Source organism: Eptesicus fuscus, chromosome 9 (genome assembly GCF_027574615.1).
Source record: "Eptesicus fuscus isolate TK198812 chromosome 9, DD_ASM_mEF_20220401, whole genome shotgun sequence".
NCBI classification, from domain to species: Eukaryota; Metazoa; Chordata; class Mammalia; order Chiroptera; family Vespertilionidae; genus Eptesicus; species Eptesicus fuscus.
This window is the reverse complement of record NC_072481.1, coordinates 71,989,656-72,013,136: the sequence shown is the minus strand read 5'-3', so window position 1 is coordinate 72,013,136 and position 23,481 is coordinate 71,989,656. Positions and strand designations below refer to the sequence as shown.

Genomic DNA, 23,481 nt, shown 5'->3' with positions numbered 1-23,481 from the left:
GTGTACTAGGGTTCCCTTTTCTCCACATAATTGCCAGCACTGGTCATTTGTTGATGGCAGCCATTCTGACAGGTGTGAGGAGATACCTCATTGCCATCTTAATTTGCATCTCTCTGATGATCAGTGACTTGAGCATTTTTTCATATGCTCTTGGCCATCTGTATGCCCACTTTGGAGAAGTGTCTATTTAGGTCCTTTGTCCATTTTTTAACTGGATTGTCTTCCTTTTGTTAAATTGTATGAGTTCCTTATATATTTTGGAAACTAACCCTTTATCAGATGTGTCATTGGCAAATATGTTCTCCCATACAGTGGGCTCCCTTTTCATTTTGTTGATGGTTTCTTTTGCTGTGCAACAGCTTTTGATTTTGATGTAGTCCCATTTGTTTTTCTCCTTAGTTTCCCAACCTTCTTTTTTAAGAGGATATACAAATGACCAATAAACATGAAATGAGTTCAAGCTCATTACTGATCAGGGAAATGCAAAATGAAGACAATAACTTACTGTTGATAGCTAAAAATACATAAGTAAAAATAAAATAAAATAAAAAATAAACCCACTCACAATACCAAGCGTTGGCAAGGACTAGGAAGACTGGAATTCTCATACATTTATGGTAGAGTGTAGAAACAGTACTAACTTTGGAGAACAATTGGGCAGCACATAACAAAGCTGAACATGTTTCATTTCAAAAATGCATATGTGTGCACCAAAGACATGCATAAGAACGTTTATATGGACTATTCATTATCGCTCCAGAAAACCCAATGTCCATCATTGGTAAGATGAATCCCATATGGCCTATCATATGATAGAGCAATAAAAGTGAAGGAACACTTGCCACATCTACCATGGATCAGTCTCAATAAGTTGAGGGTAAGTCAAGGGAAAGGAGCCATACACAAAAGGGTGTCTAGTACACATGGTGTTCAAAAATAGGCAAACTAATTTATGTGATAAAAGTCAGAATGGCTTTTGGGGGCTAATAATTGGAAAACGATCAGAGGGAGGCCTTTGAGGTGAGACAGTGATTTCTTGATTGTGGGGGGGGGGCGGTAATGAGAATGTGCACTTTCTAAAAACTTATTTAGCTTAAGGTTTATGGGCTTTTCTGCGTATGTATTATCCTATATAATAAAACCCTAATATGCAAATGGACTGAATGGCGGAACAACTGTAGCTATGATGCGCACTGACCATCAGGGGGCAGACGCTCAAAGCAGGACCTGCCCCCAGCCTGCAGGCCCCTACCAGCGGTGGCGGCGGGGGGCGGGACCAATGAGCGGGCTGTGCCAGGCCAGCCAAGGCGGATGCCAGTGGGGGCCCCCCAATCGCCCCACCGGTCACCCCACAGATTGGCCCCGATTGCTGGCCAGGCCTTAGGGACCCTACCCATGCACGAATTTTGTGCACCGGGCCCCCAGTAGTACAATAAAATGTTTGCAAATTTTGCCCGGCCAGCATGGCTCAGTGGTTAAGCGTTGACCTATGAACCAGGAGGTCACAGTCCGATTCCTGATAAGGGCTCATGCCTGGGTTGCAGGCTTGATCCCCAATGTGGGGTGTGCAGGAGGCAGCTGATCAATGATTCTCTGTCATCATTCATGTTTCTCTCTCTCTCTCTCCCCTTTCCCTTCCTCTCTGAAATCAATAAAAAATATGTATTTTTAAAAAGTGTTTGCAAATTTTTTTAAATGACTTAACTATATGTGGGGGATGAAGCAGAAATATGGGTAATAGGAATGTCTAAACTGGTAAATCAAGAAATAGCTAGCATATTGTTTAAAAATAAAAAGTAATCACCACAAAACAATTAAAAGTTAAGAATGGTTGTCCTGGTGAGTGGGAAAGGATTGCTTTTCAGTAATTTTTGGTATTAGATATTTTTTAAGTGACATGCATATGTTTATAGATCAAAACATTTCAATTCTTCACAAAGGAAAAAATTACCGATGTAGGTAAAAATGTAAAGTTTCCTACAACTAATGATGCTAAAGTCTTTCTGATAGAAGAAAATTCATTGTTTTTAGGCAAATTACAGTTTTAAACACTAAGTTTAAAATTAAAAAATTATATAAGAAAATGATAGATGCTATATCTCCACAGTTTAAAGCCAAATGTTAATCATTAAGAAATGAGGAAGGAGGTGAAGGGTGGCAGAATATGCCACCCCAAAATATGCCACCTTGGCTTACTTGAGCTAAAGGCACTTAAAATAAAATAAAAACAGCAGGTGAAAGAGGAGCACTCCGACTTTCCTTTTTCTTCCTGAAAACAGGAAATAAAACCCCCACAGGGAAGATGCCCTCCTGCACCAGAAGTAACATTCTTTTTTTTTTATTATTTTTTATTGATTGTTTACAGAGAGGAAGAGAGAGGGATAGAGAGCCAGAAACATCAATGAGAGAGAAACATCGATCAGCTGCCTCTTGCACACCCCCTACTGGGGATGTGCCCGCAACCAAGGTACATGCCTTGACCGGAATCGAACCCTGGGACCCTTGAGTCCGCAGGCTGACGCTCTATCCACTGAGCCAAGCCGGTTTCGGCTAGAAGTAACATTCGTAACACCAAGGACAGGATGTTGACACTCAGAATTCTACACAAACCTGATTAAAAGAATTCTTACCTTTCTTCAGCCTCCTCACAGTTTACTTTCCCACAACTGCCTGTCTTCGTTCAACCTAGTATAAAAAAGCCTTTAGGTTCTGCCACTTCTTTGGGTCTTCATATACTCATGAGGGCTCGTTTCACATAAAACTAAACTTTCATGACTTTTTCCTGTTAATCTGTTTTATGTCAATTTAATTTGCAGGCCCAGCCAAAAACCCGAAGAGGGTAGAAGTAAACTTCTGCCTCCCCTGCAGTAGCAAACCCTAGGCACATTTATTCCGCTAATGCATAGCAAACAATCTTAGTTGCTTACATCCTGATTTTCTCATTACATAAAAAGCAGAAGCTTGGTATGCAACACAGAATACATAATATGCAGTGTGTTGCTCAAGGATGGAAGTTCTTATTCTTGAGTTTATCCTTCAGATTAAACTTCCATTTTCCTGTGCAATTTATACAAAATGCTCACAGGAATTACGGGGAGACAACGCTCCGTGGTCCGTCACTTGGGGAACGCGGTTGAAACACCTTCTGTTACTGTGCACTGTGACTCTCCAGGAGGCGCCTCCCCATGACTCAGGTGGTGAGGTGCTTTAAAATTTGTTAAATTAAAAAAGAAAGAAAACAATCCTAATAGTAAGAATCCACTATAGAGGGAATTGGGAGGCAGCTATTAGAAGGTTTGGGGCAATCTAGAAATTTGAAAATCTCAAACTTCCCGAATGCCTTAAAATCTTTCCCAGGGCTAGTAATATATTTTAAGGTCTCCTGGCTATTTGGTAGCATCTGTCAGGTACAATAAAGGTTTTAACAGGCTTTTCTAAAAGACAAATTAATTTCATTAAAACCACATTTGACACAACTTTTCAAAAAAAGAGACATTGGGTGCAAAAAAGGCTTTCTGAATGTTAATTTATTTGTGTGTTTTTCAAGTCAGGCTGTATGAACTACCCATTATTTAGATACCAGAATAAAAAGAACAAGCAAAGGGTGTATAGAATATCTGATTTTTTAAAAAAATCTGAACAGAAATTAAGTATACAAGTTTGTTAAAGAGAGTGGTAAAAACTGAATGTTATGTTTTATGGAATCAGTTCATCAAGTTTTACATTAGTAGCTGATAATTCTTATAATTAATTCTCCAACAAAACAAAACCAGTTATGGAGAAACAAGAATAAAGAATGTCCCTTTCTGAACCCCCATTTGATAAGACTGATTTAATATCTAGCTTATTTATAATATTCAGTTTCAGTTCTCCCTGTGCAAATAATATATGTGGTCATTAATGATGGTCTGGTAAGGTGAAATCAATTTCTCTTAGGGTAGTTCAACATAATAACCCAAATATTAAAAAGCTATGAAAAATTCATGGAGATAAAACAGTACCTAGGGAACATAATTCAACCATGTGCATAATATTTTTATAACATTTTTTAAACATAAAATCACAGTCAAAGGCAGTGATAATGTTGCATACTCAGTGTGTTCGTTCATGTAGTGCATTCCTGACTCATTTGGAGTTTCACACCATGTAACCACCACACTTCTAATGAATGGGTTTTAATGTACACAAATTCGTCCCAATTCTTTTAAAAAATCTAAACATCTTTTAAGACCTTAAACTTACATTTAAAGACTTTGTGTTTTTAATATCTCAAACACTGGGAAGAATAAGTGTGAAACATAGTAACCACCTTTTGTAAGCAAGACTGGGTATACTTTTTGTAAAAACCCTTAAAACAACTCAACACTGAAGATTGAGAGGGACACATTTATGATTTGGCCAAAGGTAATTCAAATGGCTTTCCTGGAGTCAAATGTACCCCAGGACATATACAAGGAATGAGTATAACCGTGGCAGCTAAAGAAATCTGCCGCCGTGTAATAAATGCTCTTAAGCAATGATGCTGTACATTTTGATAATACACTATGATTGGTTTGCTTCCCCCCATCAGGGGCACAAGAAAATTAAACTCAAAACTATCTTGTTAGAACAGGACATGTGATGACCCCAGTTTTAAACAGGGTTCTTCATTCAAGGAAAAGACAAAGCCATGAGTCAAATTAGCTGACTTTCAATGGCTTATATCCCAAGAGGAATCAGGTGACACTGATTTAAGCCCAAGTTAACTTAGGCAGTTTTTCAACCACAAGAATAAGGTCCTTCTTAGTACATATTAATAATTAAACCAACATATACACAATTAGCAATATCCTACATAATATTAAATGTTTCAACAACTTGTTCTCGATTATTTTATATTTAGTTAATTTGCTGCTTGGTTTAAAAAAAGCTCAACTTTATTTTACAATGTACTTTGCATTTCTAAGTGTGTTCTGTAATTATTTCATCAAAGCGGGTACAGTTCTCTGGATTCTAAGAGCCAAATTCAACTGTATCTTCTGTTATCTGTTTAAATTCATAATTGCCTCTGCCATCCATATGCAGGTAGTACTGTGGGAAAGAAGGGGGGAAAATCAATAACTAAGAGAATTTCCTTCTTGTCAAGAACTTATGTAGAGATAATTATACAAGTAAATGATTAGAAATGATTATTTTAAGCAACTAAGCTTAAATTCTTAAAAGCTGATACACAGAAACGCATACAGCTCTCAAGGTAAGACTAAACAAGGAAATCTATTCTTTTAAAAAATAGCAACAATATAACTCTGCTTGTAATTAAAACACCAGACTTCCTCACTATTTAAAGGAACCAAATATAGAAGCACCCCACAAATTAGAATGTTTCTACAACCCAGGGCCCGAGCTACCATAGGTCAAATTGCAGCAAGTGCCAGTCTGTTCAATCCGACAGCCTTTCATGCTTCTGGAATGATGTTTCCGAGGTCATCCTGGAACCGCTAACCAAAGGCTTCCTGTTTATTTTTTATTTGCCAGAGGAAGAAAAGAGCTCTCCCTATATTTCCCATCCAATGAAGAGACTCAGGACAATGGTTAATAAAACCTTCTGTTTAGTGGCTTTTCATTGACAGAAAAGACTTCTGTTTTCCATACTTATTTCTTAGCTATTCTGGCTCTAACTTTGCTGTTCTTCCTGTCACCCCTCCTTCACATGGTACTGGCCTGAAGGTTATTTTGCTAGTTATCTATACATATATCCAGAAGACAAGGAGAGGTAAAACCCAAGACCATTCACTGTCCTATTAAGTTTATGAACTTCTAAGAAAACACAGACTTGCCCTCACTGGGTGGCTCATTTGATTGAAGCATCATCCCATGTACCAAAAGGTTGTGGGTTCGATTACCGATCAGGGTACCTAGGTTGTGGATCCAATCCCCAGTTGGAGCACATATGAGAGGCAACTCATTGATGTTTCTCTCTTTCTCTCCCCCACCCCGCCCCCGTCCTCTCTCTCTAACATCAATAAACACATCCTCGGGTGGGAATAAAAAAGAAAATACAAAGGCTTGGATATCATTTAAACTGCTTTGATTTCTAGTTATTCAATCTCTCATTCAATTCATGAAAATATGGACAAATTATAATGCCATAAGATAAAAACTACCTTTGGTTGTTGTTAAACCTCACCTGAGGATATTTTTTTCCATTGATTTTTAAAGAGAGAGGGGGAGAGAGAAGAAAAGGGGGGGAGAGAGAAGAAGAGAGAAAAACACCTAAGTGAGAGAGACATTTTGATAGGTTGCCTCCCACACAAACCAACTGGGACAAAGGATTGAACCTGTAACCCAGGTACGTGCCCTTGACAGGGAATTGAACCCGGGGACCTTCGTTGCCAGGGCCGATGCTCCAACTACTGAGATACACCAGCCAGGGCAAAACTATGTTTAAAAGTCACACAGCTATACAGAATTTCACTACGCCTTAGGAAGTACTTTCACATAGGCTGTTTCTTTGGTCCTCAAGGTAACCTATGAGACAGGCAGGTAAGAGTCAATAACTTTATTACACAAAGGAAGCAATTGATGCCAGAAACAGTGGTGTCTGAACCCAGGTTTTCTGACTTCAGTCCCATGCTCATTTTATCATTTGCACACTGTCATCTAAACCAGTGGTTGCCAAACTTTTGGACCTCACGGTTGGCGACCACTGATCTAAACTACAGGTTCTTGCAGGTAAAGATAGTACTCTGTATCCCTCAGACACTAAGCCCAGTACTTGACACAAAAGGTGCTCAAACAGCAGTGTATTTTATAGGATAAGATATGCTTACCATTGTCCCAACTTTTCTCAGACCCTTTCTTTTACTTAAATTTTCTGTATTTTTAGGAAGGAAAAATAAGGAAAGCAGGAAGGGGAAAGAAAAAAAGAAGGAAATAAAATGAGCTCGGTTGGTGTGGCTCAGTGGTTGAACATTAACCCATGAACCAGGAGATCACAGTCAGGACACATGCCCAGGGTGCCAGCTCAATCCCCAGTAGGGGGTGTGCAGGAGGCAGGCAATCAATGATTCTCTCTCATCACTATGTTTCTATCTCTCTCTTCCTCTCCCTTTCTCTCTGTGAAATCAATAAAAACATATAGTAAAGAATAATAATAAAGTGAATTAAACTGGGTTTATTTTTAGGGTTTGAGCATTTTATACTAAGAGTTGAAAAGAACTGCCTGCCATCCTGAGAGTGGCACTGCTGGAATGGCAAGAATAAGATATCTGCACAGTGTAGATATCAGCAAATGTGAATCATTTGCAAATTGTGGTGACTACCTAATGAATTCTACTTTATCACAGTGCAATGATTCACATAGCTGACAACACTCAGTTTCCTGTCATGCTGATCTCCACTAAAAGTGTCCCTCGACTTTTTGGGATCTAATCCTTCTGAAGACTCTTTCCCCTTCTGCTAATACTGGATGGTAAGAAAAAGTTTACTTGGCCACAGCTGTGATAAAATTAAGCAAATTTTAGTCAGTTATTATATAACTAGAGGCCTGATGCATGAAGATTCGTGCAAGAACGGGCTTTCCTTCCCTTGGCTGCCAGCACCGCCTTCACTCTGGCGGAGTCACCTTTCCGCCTTCCCATGCTGCACAGAGGCCCGGAGTGGCTGGGGTGGAGCAGAACACCTGTGTCCTGCCCCGCCCCTGGCCACTCGGTGCCTGCGTATGCAAATTAACCCGGCATCCTTATTGGGTTAATTTGTATACTCACTCCTGATTGGCTGGTGGGCGTCACAAAGGTACGGTCAATTTGCATCTTACTCTTTTATTAGTGTAGATAGTGATACCTAAAACTGGAGAACAACTAACTGGTTTTTGAATATTCACTGTATATAACAAGGGATTTTTTATATATATTATAGATTTCAAAACTGACAATTACAATAATATTTAAGGAAATCCTCTTTCATTTTATAAGACTGAAACAGAATCAACCTTTCCCCTTAAGGTTTATGTATATAAAGGAATATACTCCAAGAAATCTCAAACCGCCCTGACCCATGTGGCCCGATGGTTAGAGTATTGGTCTGTGCACCGAAAGGTTTTGGGTTTGATTTCCAGTCAAGGGCACGTACCTGGGTTGCAGATTTGATCCCTGGTCCTGGTCGGGGTGCATACGGGAGACAAAAAATTGATGTGTCTCTCTCACATTGATGTTTCTCTCTCTCTGTCTCTCTATCTCTCCCCTTCCCTCACTGCTACTCTCTAAAAATCAATGGAAAGAATATCGTTGGGTGAGGATAAAAAGAAAAAAGAAAGAAAATGTAAGAAATACAAACCTCATGGTGTTTCCAAAGAGACTTCCTATGAGACACAGTGAAGAGGGTGATGCCAACCTATTATAAAGAAAATGACTTATGTTTATACCAATAACATAGATTACAATTTAAACTACTCTATATAGTTTAAGACAGCGGTCGCCAACCTTTCGGACTTCACGGACCACCAGTGGTCTGCGGACCACCGCTTGGTGACCGCTGATTTAAGATATTAAGATGATGGTCTTTAGTAGCTATAGTTAAAAAAAATCAATGTCAAAGAGAAAATAATTACAATCGATGCCAAATGTTCAAGGTAATACAAAGCATAGGCCATCAACCACATAATAAAAATGAACAGATATCAGTAAAGTTCTTTATGGAAAAAAAAACTAACAGGTACTAGCATTATGTATTATTTTGTTTGGGGCAGAAAAATATATATCCTAGCACATTTTCTATGTATTGTGAAAAATACATGAAAAAAGTATAAGAATGATAGAAATCGCAAAAGGTCAAGATCAGGAAAATTAAAGCAATATAGTTCTATCCATAGTCAATTTGCTTTTTAAATACAGAGACATCATCCTTTTTGGAAAACGCTGTTTTGGAATGTGTCTTGGAATTCAGATTTTGGAAATGCAGTATTTACCAGCCCCAGAGGGTTCTGGGACAAATTCTATATATAAACACATGAATGTTTCTATTGCAACACATGTGGACAGTGACAGTGAGATAGTTAAAGGAGTTTAAGTACCTTTTGTTAGTTCAGGCCAGGTTTGGCTACCCAGTAAGCTTGCCAGAAAATAATGAAAAATCTTTTGGTTTTATAAAAACTTACTGGATTTAGACTGCAAATAAGCTTCCACATATCTGAACTTCAGATTTAAAAAACAACAACACTAATTTAACTAATTGCTTTGGATCAGTGGTTCTCAACTAGGTGGTGGTGTCTGCATGTGATTTTGTCTCTTAGAGGACAATTGGCAATGTCCATAAACATTTCTGATTGTCACGACTGAGAGTGCTATTGACATTTAACAGGCAGAGGCCAAAGACACCACCAAACAGCCTGTGGTGCATCCCACAACTAAGAAATTATCCAGCCCAATATGTCAGCAGAGCTGAGACTGAGAAATCCTGCTGTACATCATTATTTGTATCCAGGAACCTTCCATCATAAGTTCTAAATCTTATTGTCATGTGATAATTTTTTAAAAAATCAGCGTTAAGTATATTCTGGATCACTTCAATCATGAGATTTAAGTGCCTAATGTTGTATTTACATGTCTGCTGTATGAAGTGATGATATAAAGTAATATCACTTAAAACGTCTTAAGTTTAGCTGCCACATGGAAGGGTTCTCAAGTTGGTTAGAAACTGTAGGACAAAATAAGCATATTATATATCAGTTGTTAATAAGCATAAATTTCAACAGTACAACAATTATCTGACTTCTGAAAGCTCATTTATCATTTCATGATTCTACAATAATTAAGTTAGAACTTGACTTGGTAAGGCACTGTTTATAACAGAATTACTAAAGTCAAGATACAAAACAGAACTACATCTCATGTGGGGACTTAGAGGCTATGGCTAGACAAAGGAAATCACATGATCAAAGTTACCAGCAAAGGACCTCTGTATCACTGACCAAATAGAGACTATCTGGTTTTATGTGTAAGAGAATACCACCAACACCTCTAATACCTATGAATCTGAAAATCTACATACACAAATGCATAAAAAATTATAAATGACCAAAACTTATTCAAAAATAGAAAACAAATCATTAAAGAAACAAAATCAGTAGTTAAAATCTCCCTACAAAGATGAATGTAACAAATATATTCTTTCATCAGTATGTCAATCAATGAAGCAAGCATTCCGCCAGGCCGCTCACGCTGCCAGCTCTCAGCGGCTGCCCCCTGGGACTGGGGGACTCCAGTGGGGCTGAGAGGACTGAGCGCTGCCATCTTTGTGATGCAGTGACAGTTAATTTGCATATTACCCGTTTATTAGATAGGATAAACTCCCAAAGAACAGTTACAAAATGTTAAAAGACTCTGTACTTATATCAATTCTTGTTGGATTTTGCTCCAAATTTTGTATAGATGTTCGTGATAATCTCTCACAGGAAAAAAACAACTGAGACTACTGAATAGAATGGAACCAATGTAGATAGCCCCAGAAAAGGCTTTGGTAAGATACTGCCTAGGCCAGAGGGAAAAAAATAGATAAATTAAAGCTGCCAAATGACTACTGTTGCATTTTCCTTGATTAAAAAAAAAACAAACAAAAAAACCCACAAATCATATTTAGGTAAAGTTCATGGAACAAATTAAAAATATACCAGTTTATTAACTCTTAATATAGGGAATGAAGTAAAAGAAAAATAAATTTAAATATATTTTTGGTGTCATATCTAAGATGTGGCTAAAGAGAATTATATACAGAATTCATTTACTTTTTCTTATATCTATAATCACATTAAAGTCCTTGCTAAAGAGAGTTATCTTCTTTGATAGTAATTTTGTTACTTAATGACTTGGAATCTTCTCTTTGGGTAGCTATTTGGTCGGACACAGAGTAGAGCAGAAAGGAGGACATGGACCCTCACACTGCAAACCTGTCCCCTTACCTCTCGACAGTGATTGTAGATGTAGCCTTCCACGTCCACACTCACTGCGCTGGTGCACTCATCCAAGATGGCAAACTGGGGTTTATGATAAAATAATCTTGCCATCTGAAGCAAAAGAAATATTTTACATAATCACCTGCAGAAGTTAATAAGCTAAAATAGATTTACTTTAAATTAAGTATGTACTTACAGTCTTATAAAGCAAGTATGAAAATTACTCTAACTCAAGAAATCTATTTCCCAGAAATGAAAGCTATATAAATAAACCTAGTTGTTTCTATTGTGTTCTTGAACAAAGACAGAAATATAATGCATGGAAAATACTGGTCAGAGTAAAACAAAACTATCAGGACTGATTATGAGGTGAAGTATAGTTTCAACTAATATTAAAAGAAGTTCTGTACACAAGATTAAAGGATACCTATTTTAACCAAATCTTAGAATTTAGACTTATAAATGGCTCAGGTACAAAAATATGTCTATCTTTAAATGTTCTGTTGCTTAAGTAATGCCCATTAATATTACATTGTCAATATTAATTATTAATATTCCCACCAATTGTGCACCTGTTTCATCGGCTTGTTCATTTTTTAAAGCCTTTGCTAATTTTGTAAGTAAAAATTAACATCAAGATTGTTATAGCTTACATTTCTTTGATTAGCAGAAATGCTGAACATTTTCTCATGTTTACTTTAGATATGTGTTTTATTTTCTGGGAATTATTTATTCTGATCCTTTGTCTAATAGATATTCCAATTCGTCATTTGCCCCTAACAATGATCTCCATGTCGCTGGACCAATGGACACTTTTCTATCCTTGCCCAATTTATCTTCTCTGCAAAAGTCAACTCAGGTAACCACTCCCTCTTTCTTAAGAAAGTGTCAGTGAAACCATGACCTGAAGTTTTTTCACACTTCTTTGGCTGCTTTCTCAGTTTCTTTTCCAGCATTTCATCTTCCACTTAAGCATTATAATAGCTAAGATTTGGAAACAGCCTAAGTGCCCATCAGCAGATGAATGGATTAAAAAACTATGGTACATCTACACAATGGAATACCACGCTGCTGTAAAAATAACTCTTTACCATTTGCAACAGCATGGATGGACATGGAGAGCATTACACTAAGCAAAATAAGCCAGTTGGAGAAAGATAAATATCACATGATCTCACTCATTTGTGGATATAATGAACAACATAAACCGATGAACAAAAATAGATCCAGAGACAGAGAAGCATCGAAGAGACCATCAAACTTCAGAGGGAAGGCAGGGGAGGGTGGGGGTAAGAGATCAACCAAAGGACTTGTATACATGCATATAAGCAGGGAGAGCTCAAAAGGGGGAAAGGAGACATATGTAATACTACAGGTAATACTTTAAACAATAAATAATATAAAATTTAAAAAAATGTTGGGGTTCCTCTGGGCTAATTCTCTTTTTCCTATATTGTATCTCCCTAAGTGTTCTCATCAAATCTCATGATTTCAAATATTATGTACATTTGTAAACACCCAATACATATCTCTCATTCATACTTCATCTTCTCATTTCCCGACTGATATATAAAAATACCTATTTGATCTTTCCACTTGGATATCTCACAGGACTCTTAGACTTAAAAAATCTAAAACTCAGATAGATTTCCTAGATTTTCCCCTTAAAATGCATTCATCCATCACTCCCAATCTTAAACATTTCAGAAAATGACACTATCAGATAGTTGCTCAAGCGAGAAAGCCATGAGTTCTTCCTGTCCTCTCTCTCCTCCCTCCTTTTACCTCCTCACATCCCTCATTTTTAGTCTACTTGAGTAAATCCTAGTGCATGTATAGTCCACTCACTCTTCCCCCATCTCCACAATCATACCTTTAGCCCAGAACACAATCATCTGACCACAAATAAGTCTCCAATCCATTCTCCAGGTCACCAGAGAGGATCTCAGAAATGCAAAACAAGAATTTCACTTCTGCTTAAAACCATTTAACAATTTCCATTTCACTTAAAATAAAACTCAAATTCCTTACCGTGGCCTACATGGCCCTGCACAATCTTATTCCTACTCACTGTCTAACCTCCACATTCCAGTCAACACTGACTGCTCTTGCCTATCAGAACACAAGGTCTAGTCTCAGGCTTTAGACTTAGAGACTTAGCACATGTCTCTTTCCTTATGTCTCAAACGTCTTACTTAGCTTTTGGCATCCTTCAAATTTCTGCTAATGCAGTGATGGGCAACCTTTTGAGCTCAGTGTTTCAAACTTCACCAAAAAACTGAGCATAACTTGGGTAGTGTGTCCCTTTGAGGAAAAAACATTATTTCGCGATATTTATAGTTTAAATAACATAAATGTTTCATCCTCAGCATGCGGCCGCCTCAGCGGCCGCATGTCAACAGAAATGGCAATGACACGCGTGTCAGAGGTTCGCCATCACTGTGCTAATGTCATCTTCTCTAACAACCCACCCTGTCAACCCAAATGGGTCTCTTCTATAACATCTCTGTAGCGCTTCATAGATTCTGACTTGTATGTTATCTGTTTCTTTGTCTACTTCCCTAAGCTAGAATATTCACATAAGCAGAGACCCCATTTTATTTAATACTGTACACCGAACACTTTATATATAAGAAACATTAAAATAGTGGATAAATGAATGACTAAAACATATAAAACAGATTTATTGGGGTTTATACCTATTTGTATGAGGTAAGGAAGGGGAAGCAGCAAGTATAAATTATCAAGTTCAGATGTACAGAGAAAGAAAAGTTTGCTTTTTATTTATTTAATATATATTTTACTAGAGGCGACCCGGCGATCAGGGGAAGGTGACACTCCATCACACCTCTACTGCTGCCACTGCCAGCAGTGCAAGCCTTGGCCGGCCCTGGTTACCTGAGCCTCGGGCAGTCCTGGGCGGCTGGGCAGCCACCATTCGAAGCTTGCCTGGGGTGGCTGGGCAGCCGCCATCCAAGGCTTGCTTGCGCCTCAGGCTGGCCCTGGGTGGCTGGGGGCCTGAGGGAACCGGGGGACTCCAGAGGCAGGCGAATGGAGCAGCCAGGCCCGCCTGGGGGTAGGCCCGGCCTTGCCGCGCACCTGCTACCCCAGCAGGGCTTAGGGGACTGGGTGCTGCCATTTTTGAAGGCGTGGCAGTCAATTAGCATATTCCCTTCTTCTTGGCTGTGGGTGCCATTTTTGAGGGTGTGGCAATTAGCATAATACCTCCTTATTGGCTGTGGGCACCGCCATCTTTGAGGGTGGGGCAGTCAATTAGCATATTCCCTCCTTATTGGCTGTGGGCGCCGCCATCTTGGCTATGGTGTGAGGGTCAATTCGCATATTCCCTCTTTATTAGATAAGATTGTTGATAATATTATAGATACAAGTTTGCTTTTTAGATCAAAGAGCCCTGAAAATTTCTTTTTGAAAGAAAAAGCTACAAGAGATTAAATAGTGTGTGTATAGATGCCTATATAACTGAAAGAAAGGGATGTGATAAAGTCAGAGGAGAAAAGGTCCAAAAACACCGATAAAGGCATTTAGCTTTTTTCAAGATGAAGGATGGCATACTCTCCATTGACAGTAGAAGTAGGAAGGTCAGGACAGCCCAGTGCAGTTAATTAAGAGGAGTGATTATTTGAAGGCATTGCACAAATGCCCCTCCTCTGTGTTCTCATGGAACTTTTTGCATTCTTTCCTCACCACACTTACCACATTATAAGGAAGTTTTCTCATGTATGTCTCTGCCACTATGCTGTCAGCTACTTGATACCACAATACAAGACTATAAAGTGAATAAATACAGGGTGGGGCAAAAAGTAGGTTTACAGTTGTGAGTACGTGAATCACAGAGTTTATTCCTGTATTATTATTTATTATTGTATTAATTTTCCATACAAACAACTGTAAACGTACTTTTGCCCCATCCTTATGAATACTGCAGTCACACTGCTGCCTGAGCTTGATAAGCCACCCCACCCCCACCAGCTTTAGTTTTTATTAGCTGTCTTTGCTTGGCAACCTACTTAATTGTACTACAGTTCAATTTCTTCTGTAAAATGGGGCATTCAATCATTCTCATCTCGAAGGACTTGTGGGAATTAAATGAGATATCCTGTGTAAAGTGCTTAGCATGTTGCCTATCATCTATTAAGCATTCAGTAAGAGTTAGCTGTCATTTCACTCAGCAGCTTCTCTTTTTCTGTTAAAAGCAGGAGGAGCATTATCTTGCTGAGAGTGGTGGAGTAAGATAATAGTGTAGGAAGCCTGAGGTTGGTGGTTTTTAAATAATTATCACAAAAAAATAAGAGAGGGGGCAAAAAAAGAGTAAAATGATTGCCAAGCTATGCTACGAGCCTCTGTGGGCCTGGAAACCATGGCAGTGGGGTGGCACCAACCCATACCACTCTGACTGTTTCTGCTGTGCTCAGAACTATGCACAGAAAATGCCAAGGCAGATGACCGCTCTTGGGTTGGGATTCATGTAATATGAGGAAACAAAAAGTGGGGAAGGAAGTTAAGGGGAAGAAGTCATTTGTTTATTCCTTGAAGAAAAACCTCCTGAATACCTATGTGCTAGGCCCCAAGCCAGGCCCTGGATTATTAGGTCTGTACCAGGAAGGAAAGGAGACAGTCAAGAGAGAACTGATCAATTGTAAGAGGAGGGAGTGGTTAATATTTAAGAAATCACAGTGAGTTTGAAGGGGGATAGTTTACAATTAGGCAAAAGAAAATATTTTGTAATTAAATGGATTAAAAAGTCACTAAAATTTTTATGACAGTGGTATTGCTCGTAAGGAGGTTTTGCCCTTCTCATAATTTTATAAATGTTCCAACTTTTCTTCAGTCCGAAGGCCGACGCTCTATCCACTGAGCCAAACCGGTTAGGGCTCAACTTTTCTAACATATGCATATTTTTCTAATTCACAGTAAGAAAACCCATTACTAAACAAGAATAAAAATAGTGGAGTGGGAAGGTTAACTATCAGTCAGAGAAATAAGATAAGTCAATTTATAATATTAGGTGGAACAATGCTGGCTGATGCTGGCTGGGCCCAAATGGGTGCAATGAAGGGAAATGTCACTTCATTGAAAGGAAATGTCACTTGAGACATTTCTCTCCATGTCAAGGGGCAATGAGAGAAGAGAACCGGGAAGACGCCCACCTGCACAATGAAAACTACAATATGTTGGTTAAGAGCAAGAGTGCTGGTGTCAGAGTCACCTGCACCTGAATCTCAAATCTCCATTCAGGAGATATATGGGTGCTTGGGCTGGCCAAGTCTTACCCTTGCCTGTACCTTACTTCACAGGGCTGCTGGAAGAATTAAACAGGATCTGCCATTCACAATCTACTTTTCCTCATTATTTTCCCAGTCCACTTTTTTGGTAGCTATATACTGCCTTGTATTACAGTTAGTTGAAAATATTTGGATCTCCTAACATAGGAGTGGGAAGCCTTTTTTCTGCCAAAGGCCATTTGGATATTTATAACATCATTTTCAGGTCATACTAAAGCATTGACTTAACCCTTTGTACACCATAAGTGTCTATAGACACAATTAAATTCAAAATATCATGGCTTGTGGGGATGGTTTCGGTTTTGGTTAAAAATTAGCCTGCTCACCTTAGCTAGTTTGGCTCAGTGGATAGAGCATTGGCCTTTGGACTGAAGGGTATCAGGTTCAATTCCAATCAAGGGCACATGCCCAGGTTGTGGGCTCGATCCCCAGTAGGGGATGTACAGAGGGCAACCAATCAATGATTCTCTCTTATCATTGATGTTTCTTCTCTCTCTCTCTCTCTCTCTCTCTCTCTCTCTCTCTCTCTCTCTCTCTATCTCTCTCTCTCTCTCTCTCCCTTTCCCTTCCTCTCTGAAGTCAATAAAAATATATTTAAAAGAGCCTGCTATGTTTGGTCAAATATTTAATTAACTCACCTCTAATGCCTTGGCAAGGCCAGAACAAATTATTTCACAGGCCTTGTACAGCCTGAGGGCCACACGTTCCCCACCCATGTGCTAACTAGATTATAAGGGCAGACACTTGGCTAATACCAAGCTCTGTGGGAATTATACCATTATTAAATTAGGTTTCTTACTATTAAAATAATGGGATAATAATCTCATTTCCCTACATTTATACTAAAGGAACTTTTAGAAGTTTGTCACCAGACCTTCTATTATTCAATAGTATTATTCCATTCCCTCACATTCAAACCCTAACTCTCCTTGCCCAAAATTCCTTTGGTTCATTTGTTCTACACAAACCTTCACTCTTACAAACTCGCTATTTTATTTTAGGTGGTTAAACATTTCAAGTCTGTTCTTCCAAAAATTATAATTTTTATAATTTATGAATGTAAATTTTTATAATTTATAAAAACTGTCTTGTCTTCACTCAACTTTTTACTTTGAAAATTTTTAATCCTACCAAATAAATGAAAGATAGTAAAATGAATATACATACTTCACCTAACTTCATCAATATTAATATTTGTTACATTCGCCTTTTCTTTCTCGCCACAAACCCTTTGAAAGTAGTAAAACAATATGCTGTCTTTTAAACTTCTGATCAATTCTCCAGACATTGGCCCACACAGAACATACCGTGAATGGCACGGTCATACAGCAGTGCCAAGGGTGAGCTTTCTCCGTTTTCCTAACAACTCTATCACTGTCCAACAGGCTTTACAGGATTCCTTCCCCACACCCTTACTTGTTTGGTTTGTTTTGTTAATCCTCCCCCAAGGATATTTTTCCACTGATTTTTAGAGTGTGTGGAAGAGAGAAGGAAAGACAGAATATCGATGTGAGAGAAACACATCAATTGGTTGCCTCCTGCACGTGCCCTGACCAGGGCCCAGGCCTGGGCAACGGAGATATGTGCCCTTGATCAGAATCGAACCTGGGACCCTTCGGTCCGCAGGCTGATGCTCTATCCACTGAGCCAAACTGGCTAAGGCCCCATTCATTTACTCTGTAAGATATCCTCTGACTCGAGGCCTTGCATTGTCTTCAATAAAAACTATCCCTTCTGTACCTTTATACCACACACACAGGATTCATTAGTTATGCACATTTTTCCCCCTGAATTTCCATTGTGTCCATTTATAAATCTTGACTATCCTCCCATTTTCTTTGAAGTCATAGTACAGAAATTTAAATTTGTTTTGACTTGTAGTTATTCCTATAGCCATCCATTGATTCAAGAAATGCCCAATCACTTCAAATTTTCACTCCTTCAGCCCAATTTCCATTCTGAGTATCGCTGTCATCTCCCTATTCTTTTGTTTATAGTTCATTCTTCAGTCCAAATTATACTTATATTACAGCACTAGCCAAACAAATCACAACTTAGGTTGATATTACATTTGCATAGGATGGGTATGATTTTGGAAAAAACAACAATGTCAGGGGGTAGGAGGCAACAAGAAGGTAGAATATAACCTGAAGATACTGAATAAGAAAGAATGCAATAAGCCATTTCTTTTGTTGTCTTTCCTTGGCTGCAGTTTTCTCTAACTTCCACAAGACTAATATTCTGGAAAGAAAAATTCTTCTGTATCTGCTCAAACTGTGATATATTCCATTAGAAAATGACTCTTTAAAAGTGATCCCTCTTAACAGAGTACTCAAAGTATACTTTTAATATTACTGTTCTATAGTGACGTTTGATTAGGGATAAGTTCCTCTCAACTGCTTTTTTATAGTAACAAAACTTTAAAATCTAAATAACATTAGGTAGCAGATACTAAGCCCTGACACAAGGATATATATAATGACAGAGGGAAAGGGCAAAAACAGAATAAAGAATAAAATAATAAAATTAGGGTTGATCACCTCTAATATCTTCAGCTACTTCAAAGAATAGCCTGAGTAAGACAAAGAGATGTCTGTAGGGAAAAGATACTGAACGAGATCTCATAACCCAACCATAATTACTATATGTCCCAAGACCAACATGGTACAAAGTTTCCTCAACTTTTACAAAAAATGGATTAATGGTATATAATTGTTTTTACTTTCACAGGAAAACTCAAAATCTTTCAGAATTTCAAATTTACATGCAAGTTACTTTCAAGCACCTTTATTATTATTTAAACTAACCTATACTATAAAAATTGCCATTAAAAATATGAAAGTAAAAATGTGTGCCTTGATTAATCAAATAGGTGCATTTTTGTGCAATGTCTTCAGAGTATACTTACTGCCATTCTTTGCTTCTCTCCACCACTGAGCACATCCATCCAATCCTGAACACTGTCCCAGCCTCCTTCGCGTTCAAGGATATGACCCAACTGGACATTGTCTAAGTATTCCTTCAGTACCTTTCAGAAAAATGATTAAAGGTGAAATCAAGCCTAATAATATACTAACATTCTCTATCTTGCTTTATTTTTTAAACTAAAATCACTATAATCCTATCTATACTAATCTTGGCAAAATATATCTAGCAGCTTAAGGAGGATACTATTGTACATAATTAAAGGACAGGACAATGAGAAAATAAACAATATTGTAAACAAGGTTAAACACTCAAGAGTCAGATTTACGCAAAGTGGTTAACATCTTACCTCAACTTGGAAAGTATAATTACTGTCAAAGCTTTAAAAGCTCTACAGGTTGGGATTAAACTGCCTGGCATTAAAAGTACGTAACTGGTTAAGAAAAAGAACCTTCAACAGATTATTTTCAGCAGTTCTGGGATATAAACCATTACATACTAGGTCAGATATCCCCTTCCTTTTTTGATCTTCTCTTCCATCTGGATATATCACTTGGTCTCGAAGGGTCCCAAGGGTCATATAAGGTCTCTGATAACAGATCAAAATTCATTAGAAGTAAATTTTTAAGCAATAAGTAAAAGTATCTTTAAATTAAAGGTTAAAAAATAATTCAAGGTCTTACCTGAGGAACATAAAATAACTTTCCTCTCTCAGGTTTAGTTAGACGTCCTCCAAAAAGAGGCCATAACTATAAAAGGAAAGAAGTGGAATGAGCAATAGTAAATTTCACAATGTGGTAGATCATATGGCAAAATAAAACTGCAAAATTTGAGGCCAATTTGTACTTACTTCACCAAGAACACGGAAAAGTGAACTCTTCCCACATCCATTTGGACCACAAATTAGAACGTTGGCCCCAGATCGAACCTGAAAGAAAATTATGAATTAATGAATAATTTTAACAGATTTAATTTAATTAAATGAAGTAAATGAACTAGAGTGAATCTGTAAACTATGAACATTTCCTCAGAGTCCAAACGTTCTTTGCTAACGATAAGCTTTCTGTTTTATCTACAAATGTAATACCAAATAGAAGCAGTGGAGGGTATGGTTGAAGGGACCCTTCATTTTTGTTTACTTTCAAATTTTACTCACTTTTTAATTTAAAAATCATTATTGATATTATCAACTTAATCTCAACCAAATACAAAGAGCTAAAGCTTAAAAATTTGAGAATTCTTGAAAATAATCAATATGTATGTTTTTTTCTAATTTTTATTTTTCAATTACAGTTTACATTCAATATTATTTTCTATTAATTTCAGGTATATAGCATAGTAGTTAGATAATCATATACTTCACAATGTGATTCTCCAATATTTCCAGTACCCACCTGGCACATAATTATTACAATATCATTGACTATATTTCCTATGCTATCCAATCTTTCTTAAAAAAACAATGGAACTGTACCATATATATCCTACATTTGTTATCATTTAACAATATATAATAAATATTCTTCCAGGTCAGTATATTCAGATTCCTTCCATTCTTTTTTCTAATGCTTGCAGTGTATCCTTTATTAACGATGTGTTATAATTTATTTAAATACTTAGGTTGTCTGCATTTTATTTTACTCTTTTAGGTAATAGTGCAATGAACCTCCAAGACAGTGAGCAAATTTATGCACTAGTGAAATATGTTTCTATATATCAGATTCTTAGAAATAAGTGTTGGATCAAAGTATATATGCATTATAACTATTTGCAAGTGCCACCAAACTGGTCTGCAACAACATAAAGTTAAATAAGAATATGTAAAAATCTGGCTAAGTTCTAAGCTTGCAGTCTTGTGTTAATCTTCAACCCTGTGAAGATTCAGAAAACCTGGGTTATAATCTAGCACCGTGGTCGGCAAACTCCGGCTCGCGAGCCACATGCGGCTCTTGGGCCCCTTGAGTGTGGCTCTTCCACAAAATACCACAGCCTGGGCGAGTCTATTCTGAAGAAGTGGCGTTAGAAGAAGTGTAAGTTTAAAAAATTTGGCTTTCAAAAGAAATTTAAATCGTTGTACTGTTGATATTTGGCTCTGCTGACTAATGAGTCTGCCGACCACTGACCTAGCACATAACATCATACAGCAACGTACACAGGAGGAAGGGGGACAACGAAGGTGAAGAGGAAGGCGTTACCCGAGCTGTGGCACCTACCTTAGACATTTTTTTTAAATGTTGAGCTTCAGGTTCCTATTATTATGATTTTTTTAATTTTATTTTATTGATGTTTTACAGAGAGGAAGGGAGAGGGATAGAGAGCTAGAAACATCGATGAGAGAGAAACATCGACCAGCTGCCTCCTGCACATCCCCTACCGGGGATGTGCCCGCAACTAATGTACATGCCTTTGACCGGAATCGAACCTGGGACCTTTCAGTCCGCAGGCCGACGCTCTAGGTTCCTATTATTTAATTCAATAAATATTTACTAAATTCTCAGTGTCAGGCTCTGTTCTAGACAATGGAGCTACATTTAAAAAAAGAGAGACCAAAACCATCCCCCCAAAACAATCAAACAAAAAACCCAAACCCTCCCCTTACCAGCCTACATTCTAGTGGGAGAGACATACAATAAGTGTGCATAATAAATAAGCTAATTAAATAATGTTCGAAAATAAGTGCTATGGAGAAAAAATAGAACGTAAGGAAATTAGGGAGTGGTGAGGGAGGTTGCATTTTTAAAGGGGTCAGGGCAGGCAACTGGGCAAATACTGAAAGAAGGAATGGATTAGGAATTTATCTAGAGGAAGATTGTTCTAGTACTAACCCTACCACAAAAGGCTGATTCAAAGGCACTGAAGCAGGAATGTACCTGTTCTATTAAAAAAGAAGAAGGGAGACTGATTTGGCTAAAGAAAAATGAGCAGAATAGTAGTAGGAAATGAGCTCAGAGAGATAAGCATTGAGGACAGGATAGTGGCAGGCAAACCCTACAGGGCATTGTAAGCCATTGAAAGGATTTTTGAAGGCTTTTGCTCTGATGAAATGGAGAACCATTTGTATTATTCATAACTAGAGGCCCAGTGTACAAAATTCGTGCACTGGGGGAGTGAGGAGAGTCGGGGTCCCCTCAGCCGGGCCTGCACCTTCTTGCAGTTCAGGAGCTGGCAGGTGATCATCCCTCTCACAGTCCTGGACCCCCTCACTCCTTACCACCCGCTTGCTCGCTGCTCCTTACCGCTCGGCTCACTGCTCCTTAGCGCTGCCATGGAGGTGGGAAAGGCTCCCGCCACCACCACTGCACACCCCACCATGAGCCCGGCTTCTGGCTGAGCGGGATTCCCCCTGTGAGAACGCACTGACTACCAGGGGGCAGCTCCTGAGTTGAGCATCTGCCCCCCACCCCCATGGTCAATGTGCATCATAGCGACTGGTCGTTCTGGTCATTCCGCCATAATGGTCACTTAAGGCTTTTATTATAGCAAAAAAAAAAAAAAAAAAAAACAAAAGTGACCCAAGAGAATGAATGAACAAAATGCAGCATATCCTACCTAATAAAATGGTAATATGTAAATTACCATCACTCTGCTATGCCCACGATTGGGCCAGCGGGAGGCGCAGGGGGCGGGACTCGGGGTGGCCGGGGTAGCTGATTGGGCCAGTGGGATGCTGAGCTCGCGTCGCCAGTAGCAGCGCGAGCTCAGCGTCTGTGCCATGGCTGTGCTGCGGAACAGAAGGGGCCTCTGGGGCAGCGAACTCACGTCCTGCCGCAGACCATCAAAAGTGGGGGAGCTGGGTGCCTGTCTGCTCTGGCACCAGGCCTTTCAGAAGCCTCCGGTGGGGCAGAGGCTTCTGAAAGGCCTGGTGCACCAGCGGACAGGCACCCAGCTCCCCTGCGATCAAAAGTGAAAGCGTGGGAGCTGGGTGCCTGTCCGCTCGGCACCAGCAGACAGGCACCCAGCTCCCCCGCGATTGAAAGCGAAAGCATGTAGGGGACCCTACACGTGCCTGATTTAATCATGCACTGGGCCTCTAGTATATACAATAAAATATTATTTAGCCTTAAAAAGGAGTGAAAATTCTGAAACATGCTACAACTTGGATGAACTCAGAAGACATTATGAAGTGAAATAAACCAGTAACAAAAGGATCAATATTATATTATTCAGCTTATATTAAGTACCTAGAGTAGTCTGATTCATTGAGACAGAAAGTAGAACAAAGGTTACCAGGAAATGGGAGGAGGAGGAAAATGAGAAGCTAATGTTTAATGGGTACACAATTTCTGTCTGATATGATGAAAAAGTTCTACAGATAGTGGTGATGAT

The 23,481-nt window shown here is 38.7% G+C and overlaps 1 protein-coding gene across 3 annotated transcripts in view; it reads right to left on the bottom strand.

Annotated features, from left to right (window-relative positions):
- Positions 1-3,509: 3,509 nt before the first annotated feature.
- ABCD3 (ATP binding cassette subfamily D member 3) overlaps positions 3,510-23,481 on the bottom strand; it is an 88,499-nt gene continuing 68,527 nt past the window's right edge. For 2 of the 3 annotated variants that reach the window (XM_054721404.1, XM_028152327.2), the window contains 7 exons: positions 20,006-20,083; positions 19,839-19,904; positions 19,655-19,744; positions 19,139-19,258; positions 10,934-11,038; positions 8,314-8,370; positions 3,510-5,070 (listed from right to left, as the gene is read on the bottom strand). In XM_054721404.1, coding sequence (XP_054577379.1) covers positions 4,993-5,070; positions 8,314-8,370; positions 10,934-11,038; positions 19,139-19,258; positions 19,655-19,744; positions 19,839-19,904; positions 20,006-20,083 — 594 coding nt within the window. In that variant the 3' untranslated portion in view covers positions 3,510-4,992. Of the gene's footprint in view, positions 5,071-6,809; positions 6,854-8,313; positions 8,371-10,933; positions 11,039-19,138; positions 19,259-19,654; positions 19,745-19,838; positions 19,905-20,005; positions 20,084-23,481 lie in introns of all 3 variants that reach the window. The other variant, XM_054721405.1, reaches the window with a different exon arrangement.